At 47.4% G+C, this 12,815-nt stretch overlaps 2 protein-coding genes across 2 annotated transcripts; both read left to right on the top strand.

The window, feature by feature from the left end:
• Positions 1–5,489: 5,489 nt before the first annotated feature.
• Positions 5,490–7,726, top strand: LOC129598199 (uncharacterized). The gene is made up of 2 exons (XM_055495981.1): positions 5,490–7,101; positions 7,138–7,726. The coding sequence occupies exons 1-2, from the start codon at positions 6,371–6,373 to the stop codon at positions 7,724–7,726; spliced, it is 1,320 nt and encodes a 439-aa protein (XP_055351956.1). The 5' UTR covers positions 5,490–6,370.
• Positions 7,727–8,860: 1,134 nt separating this feature from the next.
• Positions 8,861–12,179, top strand: LOC129598180 (uncharacterized). The gene is made up of 2 exons (XM_055495957.1): positions 8,861–10,624; positions 10,715–12,179. Exon 1 carries the CDS (start codon positions 8,943–8,945, stop codon positions 10,092–10,094), a length of 1,152 nt encoding a protein of 383 aa, XP_055351932.1. The 5' UTR covers positions 8,861–8,942; the 3' UTR covers positions 10,095–10,624; positions 10,715–12,179.
• Positions 12,180–12,815: the final 636 nt, after the last annotated feature.

Below are 12,815 nucleotides of genomic sequence, written 5' to 3'. Positions count from 1 at the left end.
GAAGGTCACCCGATCGCATACGCCAGCCGCGTCTTACACGGAGCAGAAAGAAATTACGGTGTAACGAAATGGGAATGTCTGGCAGTGGTCTTTGCTGTCAGAAAGTTCAAGCCGTTTATCGACTATGCGGAATTCACCGTAAGAACGGATCACCAGGCGCTGACCAACTTACTAAGGTCAGAGACGAATAAAGTGGGAATGAACCCGCGTCTGACAAGATGGGCGATGGCACTGCAGGGTCACCAGTTTAAAATTGAATATAAACCAGCAAAGTACTGTGACAATGCGAACGCCTTATCAAGAGCGCCGATCGAAGGGCCAACGTGTCAAGAGGAAGAATTCGACGAGATTCCGAACTTCGAAGATTATAAAAAAGAATTCGACACGAAAGAACCAGCAATTGAAATTGGACAGTTGTTCCTGCAGATGGTAGAACAGAGGGAAAAACGTTTAAAAGTCACCTCAGCTACGGCGAATGAGTCGGCTGAGCCAGAAGTAAACGTGAACCGCGTAGAAAGCTGGTTGCCCACCGTTAGTGACTTAAAGGTCACCGGACTTGGAATGGATTCTGAAACTCAAGCTGGAAAGGTCACCGGACTTAACGAAGCGGTGGAGAATAGAGATGACCTTTGGGAAACAGACAAAGTGGCACAGGCGCTGAACGAGTGTCCGATAAAGCTGCTGAGATTCCCGAAACAGATGAAAAAGAGATATAAGCCGTTACCGCGGTGTAATGTCATCAAGGATTGCAACGAACTAAGTACGGCAACAGTTCGTATCGTTAACCTACAAGGCGATGAGGAAGATGAAGATGATTCGAACTTGCAGTTGCGGAATAAACAGTTCAAAGATCCCCATCTGGCAATGATAATAGATGAGTTGGAACACTTACCAGATGCGGAAACGAGATCGCAATTTGAAGTGCACTATCAGTTATGGAATGGCATACTGTACCGAGTAAAGGATAAAAATGGCAAACTTGAAAGGTCATATGTGGTACTGTTGTCGATGCTAAGAGCGATAATCCACGCATTACACACGACGAGAAAGCGGCAGGACATTTGGGATTCGAAAAGACATTGACAGCAATCCGACTTCGATATTACTGGGACAGAATGAGTACAGACGTTAAAAATTATATACTCGCCTGTCAAGGATGCCAGTTTCGTAAGACACCGAGGAAATGCCCACTCGGTAAATTGCAAGAGATAAAGGTGGGACATCCGTTCTTCCGAGTCTACGCGGATCTGAAAGGACCGTTGTTACCAACGAAGAAACGGGGATATAAGTACATAGCGGTGTTCATCGATCAACTGACGAAATATGTGATCGCGGTACAAATGAAGACGGCAACGGCCAAAGAGTTTGCAAAGGTGTTCGTAAAGCATGTGATATTGGTAAACGGAGCACCGCACATCCTACATACGGATCGTGGACGGCACTTTACGGCCGAAGTGTTGACAAAGGTCACCAATGTGTTTAAGATCAAACACACATTTGGAACGGCGTATAATCCAGAAGGTCAAGGCCAAGTTGAAAGACAAATGCAGACGATTGCAGATGGCTTGGCGCAATATCTGAAAGCGGGAAATGAGAGGAAGTTCAACAAGTACCTCCCATACGTCATATCGGCGATGAACAGAGTCGTACACGCCACAACCGGATATTCGGCATACTATATGCTACACGGCAGAGAAATGACCATGCCAGAGGACGTCGTCACACAAACGAATGTGCCAGATGACTACGGGACCCCAGATGAATGAGTAGAAACTATGAAAAAGAATTTGACCTTTGCCGAAGAGGTGGCGAAATGCAATATTAAAGATGCTTACGAAAAGAATGCAGAGATATATAATAAGAGGAAGTCAGAACCGAATTTCAAGGTGGGTGACCTTGTGTTGATACGACTTCCAAAGGATACGAAACAAGGAAAGAAAGAGAACCAATCGGACTTTAAATCAAAATATGACAAAGTATGGAAGATCCTTAGCTTTTCGCTAGCAAACGAAGCGGAGGTCATTGAGCAGAACCCAAAGAAAGAAGCGGACTTGAAGGTGGTCTCGATCGATCGCTTGAAGTTATGGCACCCGCCATTGCCGGATGAAGACGCAGAGCATAAGCCCCAAAAAGAGACCTTTATCGAACCACCTCCGCTACCCGAAACGGATGAAGCTCGGATGAACGAGAATGAAAACGGAGATAAACCAACAAAGAAAAGAGGAAGAAAAAGGAAAGAAGATAAGGATTTCGAAACAGCAGTTACAATTAAGTTGAACGCAGAAGCTGGAAATTTGGCAGAAAGGTCACTGGAAAAAGAGACCGAATCAGGTTCTAAAGTAGCAGAGCGTACTGCAAATGACTCTTTTGAACCACGCACTGCTACCGGGGACGTCGATGACCTTTTGAAACAGCAGACAGGAGCCGAGACATCAGAGCGCGATCCGAATTTTTTCAAACCACGCACTGCTACCGGCAATGAGAATGACCTCATAAGAAAGAGAAAGGAGGAAATAGAGGCGGTCAAATCAAAAGCTGAACAGTTGGGCCGTGACGTAGCGAAAGCAATCAATGAGAGAAAGGTCAAACAGAAGAAAAAAGAAACTAACTCCTATGGAACTACTGACCCAGAAAGGCGAACCCGAGGATGCAGCCGATAAAGAACTTTTCGATCGGATAACTAAAGGACGCGAAAAATAATAACCCACATAAACATGATTAATGGGATTAATTACAATAAAAATAGGAGTTGGGAAGGTGTAAAGGAAAGGTCATCACCGTTAAAAAGCTAACCAGTATTGTTTCATTGTTACAGAAGGTAAGCTCAGTTAATGGACAGATTGGAACGGCAAAACTCAGATAATTCTGATTCGGAAAGCATCGGAAATCCGTTAAAGACATCGACCCCAAAAAGAATGGAAGGTGAATACGGGTATGACACTTCATATGGTGAAGGGTCGACGTCGTCAGCCGGAACGGCACAGAACGAACTAGGCCAAGGAGGTTACTATGGTGGCCCGGGGTATTATGTGTATCACGATCCAGGACAGCCGACGAACTACCAAGATACGGTTAACTGGGTGCACCACGGCTCACCTGCCGGAACCCAGTATTCGGGACAAATAACGAGCGCCCCTTATCAACCGCATCCGGGATCGTATACCCCACCGATGGGACCACCGCAAGTGATGATGGGACCGGCAAGAGTGTTGATGCCGCCACCGCAACAGGCTACATCGAGTAGATTTATGGGACATGGAGAATTTGGCGGAATGATAGCGACCCAGTCACAAGGGTCATCTCCGATATTGCCGCCTTTCCCAGAATCAGGAGGCCTATCATTGTCAGACATCGGAACGCCTCGTATGAGAACACCGCAGCAACTGGGAGCGCAACGACTTCACAGGAACTCGCCACAAAAAGGAGGGAGGCGAGGAGGAAATCGGTTTGATTCACCACGACCGCGAGGCGTACTGCCGTCGCTGGGCCCAAATTTGGAGCAGGTCGGACCAGATGGTCTACGGGCAACGCCCCCGGGTGAACCAACCGTGCATGATTATTCACCGAAACTTCCGCTAGACATGAAAGAAGATGATGCGCGACTGAACGTGATAGTGGGCAACGGAGACAGATTGACAGCGGCTGATACAGAGGCCATCCAGGATTTCAACCGAATGTGTCGGGATCTTTATAGAATCCACATGCGAGTCGAGGATGAACATGCATTCTATGGAAGATTACTCAGTCTGGATGCAATCATTGAAGCAGCCCACATCGCGATGAAGGAAAAAACTAAAATCATCGAAGTTAAACGTAAAGAGTTAGCGATCAGAATCGCCTCGATGAAACAGTACCATCCGGCTTTAACCAACAGAAAATGGCCGCCGATGATTGAGAAGATACAGATATTCCTTAAGACAATTCCTAAAGAAAGGAGACCTTTGACAAGCAGCGTGGCGGGGCCATCACGGGCATTAGTTGAAGCACCAGTAGAGGAGATGTCAGACAGTGCTCTCCTGGAAACAAAGAGAAAAATCGATGCAGAAGTAACCGAACGAGCGGAAAGGTCAAGGGCCAGCTCAATCGCAGGATCAGTACGCGGACGTACCGGTTCGGTTACAGAGCCGTCTAGCGGGACCGTAAAAAGTGGGAAAAGAGTAAGGTCACCGACGACCAGTCCAAAAGAAAGTGACAAGAAAGAGCAGCGGACGAAAAAGGTCACGACGAGTAAAGCACCGATCCCAGTGGGTAGAAAGAGTGCGCCACCCACACCGTCGGACACGGGAGATACCCAAATTCGATTTCCGAAGTGCAGGACTTTCACAGTCAAATATACTGGAACGGACCATAACGAACGAAAGGTCACGGCTCGGATAGTCGATAAAGGGACGAATAAAGAGATCGACTCATACAACCCTCTGGCAGATAAGTCAGTCAAAACTGAGATTGGGGAAAGGTCAAAGACAGAAGTCACTGAGGCGTTACAATTCATTCCCCCGAAAGAACGTCATAACCCGAGAGTCTTGATTCAGATGATGAAACACGTGATGTCGAAAATAGCGAATGAAGAGAACGCATGTATCCGCATTAAAGTGGGCACGAATGATGACCATTTGGCATACACATATACAGCGGACGGAAGGTTGCTGACGAAAGAAAGAATTCAGCCAAAACCGACAGCAGACCCAGATCCGAATAAACGAACATTGGACGATTACGAGTCGACCCTAAAATATACTGATGGAACGTGCAGGAAAGTGACGCTGACACTCCACTTTGGCGATGGAACAACGGATTGCATAACCGCAGTAATTGTCGACCCGATAACAGGAGATCCGATCCCATACGCCCCTTGGGACGTGTCAGAAGAGAGCGCCCAACACGCCAATCAGGGCGGCACTCGAACAGCTGTGGAACTTGATACCAGTAAGTGAACGTCAAGATCCTTTAGTTCAAGCGAACACACTGATCAGCATGATGCGACATCGAGCGGAGATAGATGAAGCCCATTTCCGACTCACAAGAAGAATGGAAAACGGAGCGTATAAAACGGTGTTCTACGACGCGAAGAAAAACCCTTTGTGGGAGATCGTTACACAGGGACAGACTAAAGAAACACCACATTTGGAAATTCAGGCCCAACACCCGGCACAAGAAAGTGGAGCCGGAGAGATGGCAGAGGCCTCCGTAGCCGAAGTGGCAGGAACGGGGAGTACCAGGCGACCATCGAAACAGGACGATTCGGAAGAGGAGGAAGCTAACGACGATTCAGCAGAAGAATCGGCCGATGAAGATGACGAGATGGCCGAGGAAGATAATCAGCCTCCAAAAGTGGTCGTTAAACCGAGGAAAGCGGCTAAACTGGAAGAAGCAATGAATCGGGAAAAGGCTAAGAAAGGTGACTTCCTAAAGAAACGAAAGGAAGAAGAATATAAGAAGAAAAAGGGCGGTGACGAAAGCGAGAGCACGAGCACCGGGAAAAAGAAGGAGGAGAGACGGAAGAAAGATAAACCGCCGTCTCACGATGTTGAAATACTGGATGAATCAGTCGCCGAAGTTGAAGAAAGGTCACCGACACCTACAACTTTAAAGAAATTTATTATCAAATCGGCTACATCAAAGTTAAAGGTCACCGAGCCTGAGTCGTCAACACCCAAGGGAAAGGTCATAGCTGTGAAACAGATTGTTCCAGTCGTCATCTCGGCATCCACTACGAAAGGGCGCAGGGAGAAAGGAACGCGTGAGAAAGCGAAACGGGAGACATCTCGAGAATCAGAAGCATCGGAAGCGAGCCTACCAAGTACTTCGACGGTTAGCATAAGGTCACATGCGGACCTGAAAACGACTCGATCAAGAACCACGGAGCCAAGAAGCCTAGCGAAGGTTCTGGAAAAAGGGAAAAAAGCAAAGAGCGAACCCGCAAAGCCGAAAAAGAAAGGGAAAGAGGCCATGAAAATCGACGCATTGGCAATGGCCAATTATATCGAACCGGACGGTGACAGTGAACTTAATTATTCAGGAGATGAAGCAGAATTTGAAGATCCAGACAGCGATAATTTGACCACGATTGACGAAATCATCGACGCATTTGACGGAGCTGAGAAGAATTTTACACGAATACGAACGACATCAGTAACATCGAAATTCAGAACGGGGCTAAAGAAATATTTGAGAAAAGAAATGCACCGTAGTTTCACCAAACAGAAGTTCGATGTGGTATTAGAATACGCTCGGAATGCGGGAAAACTTCTCCAGAAACATCCGAACTTCGCGTATAAGGCTAAATTATTCAGACCGTCAAGTTCGGATAAGGCGCTGACGACTCCAAATGAAGATACCTCAATGCGAGTAGAAAGGGCCAATCGCGGGAATGACAAGCCCGTTGGGGTCAACGAGCCACCGGATCAGCCAATACATCAATGCTGTTTGGAATGACGGAAAAGGAATGATAAAGGAAATCGACACGGCCACTGAACGCGTGTTGCCGAGGATGATAAAACAGAACATCCTTTCCACAACGAACGCACATAAAGGATATCCGATCCGATACACGAGAGTAGGCCTGATACCGCCGGAAAAACAAGTCCATTGTAACATGTCCGACAGTCAGGAGATGGAAAAGGTGCCATCGAGTGGAGACCCGACAACTCCCATATTGAATCGGATCGCACAGCTAACAGCTGAAGAAGAAGCCGCTCGGACTAAAGCACAAGCACCGAAAGCGACGAAAAAGAAAGGACCGATGGACGCGGAATCCGAAGAGAGTGACGATAACACCTCTGTCCCAACGCCTTTGGAACCGACGACAGAAAAGCCTAAAGGTCAAGAAACATCTGGAACTGTGACGGAAAAAACTCAACCGAAAGGTCATGGGACTTCAGAAAAACGGGAGAAAGAAAAGGTCATGCTCCCGATGGACAAGGCAGCGGCAGAAGCAGAAGCGGCCTCCGCGCGACAGGTGTTTCAGAAATCATTGTTCGCACCATTGAAGGAGGTTTTTGAGAAAGAGCGATCGAAGTCGGAAGGTGAAATGGGAGGTCACGAGACTTTGCCACAGAAAGAGAAAACCGATGAACCGAAATCTGCTCAGTCATCATCAGGCTCGTTGGCAAAATTGACGATTGATGAAACGGAGACAACTGACCCAACGGACTCGGCATCATTCCCCCAGAAGACTAGCGGTACAAAAATAAAAGAGCCGACAGACTACACGCTAGGCGCACCGTTGGACGTGACTAACCGGACATGGAGCGAAGTCCGAGCTGCACTTCAGAACATTAGCGAAGGCGAGATGCTTGGTGCGGATCTGAAAAGACAAGTCGCTGAAAACTCGAATGGAAGATCATCACTTAGCATGACCGAGCGAGTCTTGAAAAGAGCATATAAGGAAGGAAGACTGGGATGTAAATATAACAAGGTTATTTACTACCTTCCGAAACAGGGCCAGGATCGTACGCCCAGGCTGAAAATGGTGCTAGAGGCCTGGAAGATAGCCATCACAGATGTGGCTTTGGACGCCATCGGCGGTAACAATGGAGCGTTATGGAATCACCTTTCGAACTTCATGGCCGTCCACTACGAATTGGGAGAATTGAACATCGAGAAGGATAAAGAATGGATCAAGAACGCTGTTGAAGCCTTGATCGCGGACGAAGCTATTCATATTAACAAAGATGGCCGAGTTGACTTTAAGCCGCTACGTCCGCCGGCGAAGGAGTCCGAATGAATGGGACAGTGTAATATGCAGCGAGTAATGAACCCTGCATATTACAGAAAAAGCATAAAATAGTTCAAAACGAAAGAGAAAAGTGTTACAGAAACGAGAGAGCGAAAAGGTCAACTTGAATAAGACTAATAGAAAAGGTCACAGTAGTCAGAAAGTGCTGATAACGTGAGAAAGGTCACCACGTTACAGTGATAGAAAGGGCAGCAGGAGCTAGGAAAGTCTCAGCTCAGTAACGGAATAGGCGTAAAAATGATAGAAAGCCTTGATAATGAATAGGAATGGAAAAGATTAACGTGGAAAGGTTACTATGATGGATTGTTTTCTAATTGCAGATTTCAAACGGAGAAAATGGCACAAAAAGGTCAAGCCACTCCTAAAAGCTCAGGAACGGCAACAGATATTGACAGATCTACGGGCCATAATCCGAAGTGTCCGGACTGTAAGCGCACTAACACCATAAGAGATGGCAAATACCCATGTTGGGCGTGCGCGGCAAAACTTGAGAATGCCATGTGGATTGTGACGAGAGAAGCCATTCGAGGCAACACGGACATATTCCGGATTTTAATTACCAAAACACATTATCAGAATGTGGGGTTGCCAGACAGAATGTTGATCGAAGATCGATACAGACAATCCATGAAGGATGGAGAACCTGTCTGGGATATAACAATGGAACCACCACACGATCCCTTGACGGACGGATACCGTCAGCAGTTCAACAGGGAACAGGAGCAGATGCAGCGTCAACGACTGGAGGATGAACTCCGTGCGAAGATTAATGCGGACAATAAAAGGGCAAGCGAACAGGCCGCACGAGAGGCACTGTCCAGCACGTCGAGTTCAGCTGTACCTACAGCCAGCCTCAACGAAGAAGAAGCGCAGCTTACGCGCCAGTCCCTCATCATTCAAATCGATACTTTGACAAGTGATCCGGCCGCTATGCAACAGGACTTATTCGACGCGCTGTTGCGGGAAAAGTTGAGACTGCAGAAGGGTTTCGCTCCAGCACCATATATCAAGAAGGAAATTGAAAAACGTATGGAGGATCTGCGTAAATCCCGTCAAAATGAAATGTCCGGCACGGCGATCAAGAGGATTTAAACGCGACGACGGACGCGAAGAACAACGGCGTACGGAGTCAGACCGTACAGAACCTGAAAAGAAAGGTCATCAGGTGCCGTTGGGAGTTGCGTTCTGTAACCGTAACGTCAGAATGTCAACACCCGAAAGGTCATGGGACAAGAGACGCGAACGTACGCGAAATCGAACACCGGACCCACAGGATAAGAGATGGCAGGAGAGAGCCAAGTACTATGGGGGCTTCGAGTCTGGCGCAAGCAAAAGGTCATCGAGCGCAGAACGGGAAGATACAACCGCCAAATACCAGAGGATGGAATCGACAGTCCATGTAGTGGATCCCATCGTGAGTGCGGTACAACAAGAAGACGACACGATGGAAGGGCCCGGTTCAGTCGCAGAAGCGTCTGTGGTACAGGAAGATGACACGATGGAAGGGCCCGGTTCAGTCGCAGAAGCGTCCCGAGATAACGTGATACACCGAAGAAACGTGGTCCTTGACAGTGACCCCCAGCCGTCCACATCGACGGGTAATGAACCGCCGCAGAGCGGACGACGTGAACAAGAAGGTCAACGTGAACCGGACGACCGTCGCGGAACTGACCGACGAACGACTTCCCGATTCGATAATCGACACCCTGACACAATCGAAATGCAATATAATATGAGCGACACCGATGAACAAAAGGCGGAAATTTGTCGATACATGGGGATTGAAGGCGATTCGGTGGAAGCTAATAAGATTCATACCATACTGAATCAGCTACGCCAATTTTTATTCGATTCGGGCTATGCTAGAGAAATTAAAAGGGGAGTGGAAGAAGGACATTTCCACCGATTATACATTCCCCGCGACTCTGTAAGAGATTGTTATCTCCCTGTCCGAAGGAATGGGTTACATAGCCTACTGGACTTGAGTTTGTTGGATGTGCCGCTGGATACGACTGACCCGGTTGGAATGACCCAATTCTACTACACAGATTATCCTGAACAACAGGAATATGTGGCTCAGTTCGTTTTACGATATGTAAATCCAGCTTTCAAGTTGCTTGCAGCAAGAGCATCGATAGGATTACAAGTGGATCCTAAAGACTATGCCGCAAAAAAGATGGGGCAAAAGGTCTTTGCTGCGAGACTGGCACATTATAAGACACAGAATCAGTTGGTGTCTAATACTATGAAGGACGACATCCCACCGTTCTTCCGACCTCATGTGGCGAAGTTGGGGGAACCCATGGAACATGTCGGAATAGCTCACACAGCTAGAAAGGCACTGAAAAAGTGCTAGACACGGATGGAAAAGGGCAATCTTACACAACGACATGCCTCCCAAGTTGAAGAGAGGATTAATAAGATCAAAGATACTATGGGAAGCGACTACGTTGAACCAGTGGACGGAGTTGACGTCTACATAACGGAATTTTTAGTAAACAAAGCTGACCGACGCCCAGAACGCGCTCAGATCGGACGACGTGGCCTACGAAACCAGCAGCTTCGGGATAATCTTGCCGATGTACAACGCCGATTGGCAGATGACCCTAATAACCGAAGACTGCGGTTAGTCGAAAATGACGCACGCCATCGAGTTGAGGCGGTTAAGCGAAGTCGCCAAGGGAAAGGTCGTGGCCAGCGGGAAGTTGACCCGGCAAAGGTCATGGAAGTCGATTCAACGGAACCGGTCGACCGAACGTCTGACCGCAATCAACCGGAAAGTTCTAAGAAGCGCCCGCCGAAAGATGGCGAGGGCGATTCAAATGAAATGGAATAGTGTTGATCGTTAGGATCACACTATTAAAAAGACGTCTACGGCATTTGTCGGTACGTCACAAAGATGAAAAATGGTGTTGTATACAGGGCGTGACATGTGACATATTAGCATTAATTGTATTTGTGTATTGTTGTTTGCAGCGTTTATAGCACAGAATCAGAAAGGATAAAGAAATCATGTGGAGCATCGATTGGGGTTGAAATTGATTCGGTCTCTAAAGCCGGCCCCAAGGGAGTAGCTACGGCAGTTAGCCGGCCCTCCTCTAAGCGATTCAGTGTTATAAATTCACAAGGGAAACTACGGTAATTAAGCCGGATCTCTTGAATACGAAAGTGGGCCACAAGCGGCGAAAAAGAGAAAGACAACAGGTGGAATGTTAATGGGGTAAACATAATGCGGCAGTTAGCCGGCCTCATTAGAGTTGCTACGGTAAATTATGCCGGCCATCTCTCCAAGCGATTCAGTGTCAGAACTTAACGAGAGAAACTACGGAAATTAAGCCGGATCTCTCGAGACGAAGACGGGCCACAAGCGGCGAACAAGAGTAAAAGATTGAATGTGGAAGCGTCATGGGGTAAATTCAATGCGGTAATTAGCCGGCCCCATCAGAGATGTTACGGTAAACTTTGCCGGCACTCTGGCCGCTCGAGGCATATTAAAGTTGGATGTGCGATGGAAAGGTCAAATCGAAATCTTTACCAGGGAGGCAAGCAAAGAAGTTCTTGGAAGCCGCAGAAAATTGGCTTAGTTCCTCCATGACCTTTAATGGAAGTTTGAAAAGAAGTTGGATGACCTTTGGGATCATAAATTGCCCAATAGAGTCACTGTATCGGAATTAAAGTCGTATGACCTTTTTGGGACCATTAACCCAAAATAAGTCGCACATCACAACGGATCATCTCAACAAAGGATGACCTTTACCAGGGAGGAAGCGCACTACGCTTGTCTACATGACGTCCCTCCATGACCTTTATTGGATCTCATTTTTAAGTCGTGCAATTGATACGCACCTTATTCCAAAGAGTGAAGCAGTATTTCTAAAGTCGTACTTGATACGCACCCGATTCTCAAAGCGGATTGTGATGAAGTCGCGCTATGGATGCGCGGAATTGCTCAACAGAGCGGAATGGGCCAAAGCGCGGGAAAACGGTGGACAGGACCTGTGACCTTTACGAGTCAGAAATGGAGGATCCTAGTCTACATTTGATTAATAGTTTTGTTGATCTTTTAACTGTTGATCTGTTTTTGTATTCGAATTGATATGGAATAGTATTTTGATACAGATCTCTTTATTTCACATTGTGCATTTGGAATTGATGTGATAAAATGGAATAAGAGAATTTGATGTTTTTGAGCACGCACAGACATCGGCGACCGCCGTCTTTTCGTGGATTCGGGAGTGTGTCCAGCCTCAACGGAGCTCGGCATCCCCCCAGAGGCATGTGAGACGAGGGCTCACTAGCGTTCCCGCCTGTGGCGCTAGGCGCTACGCCATGGATTACGGTCTGTGTGGTGTCTCGCTCTGATTGGCTTGTGTTTTGTTAGTGGGCGCGGCATAGCACGCGCTGCACGGTGTAGAATTGGCTCTACGATTTGCGATCGAGCTGCGCCGATCGATTATTGATTTTTCTGTTGTCGGAACTTTCAATATTATTAAAAGTTAGCAATTAGCGATGCGACGTCTTGTGTTTCCGCATAGCTCGCAATACATATCGCATTGCTCGCTCCACGGGATCTATTCCGTTTAGGTCGCCGTATCTGGATCACAGTTGGATCTAGCATTAGACTGCCATCGTTCGCCGAGTTCCGGTTACAGTATTGCACAGAATAACTCGCGCGTACTCAGTCAACTGCACGAGTCCAAAAGGATACGCAGTTCTCCTCAGAAGACAATCCGAGGCCAAAGAATAACTAGCTTGATTAAGGGAACGTATGGCACCAAATCCGTATTTACTAAAACGTTTGTTTTTGCGGACGCCGAAATACCTTTCTAAGCAGGGCGCAATCCGAGGGAAACCGAGAAACGGCTGAAAAGGCGCCGATGGGGGAATCGAACCTCGGCTACGTCGTCAGATCCGCGTAGGCAGTACCACTGCACCACGGTGCAAAGTGTTGAAAATCCTTGAAAGACTTTGTCGCTGTACACGGGCCGCTTCTCTCCTCACAGTATTTTTGAGTACATGACACCTGCGCGCGATTTGATAAACCATAAAACTTTTTACACGAAATACTTTAATAAAT

Source organism: Paramacrobiotus metropolitanus, unplaced genomic scaffold (genome assembly GCF_019649055.1).
Source record: "Paramacrobiotus metropolitanus isolate TYO unplaced genomic scaffold, Prichtersi_v1.0 Parri_scaffold0000117, whole genome shotgun sequence".
NCBI classification, from domain to species: Eukaryota; Metazoa; Tardigrada; class Eutardigrada; order Parachela; family Macrobiotidae; genus Paramacrobiotus; species Paramacrobiotus metropolitanus.
The sequence above is the reverse complement of the archived record's forward strand: the minus strand, read 5'-3'. Positions and strand labels throughout refer to the sequence as shown.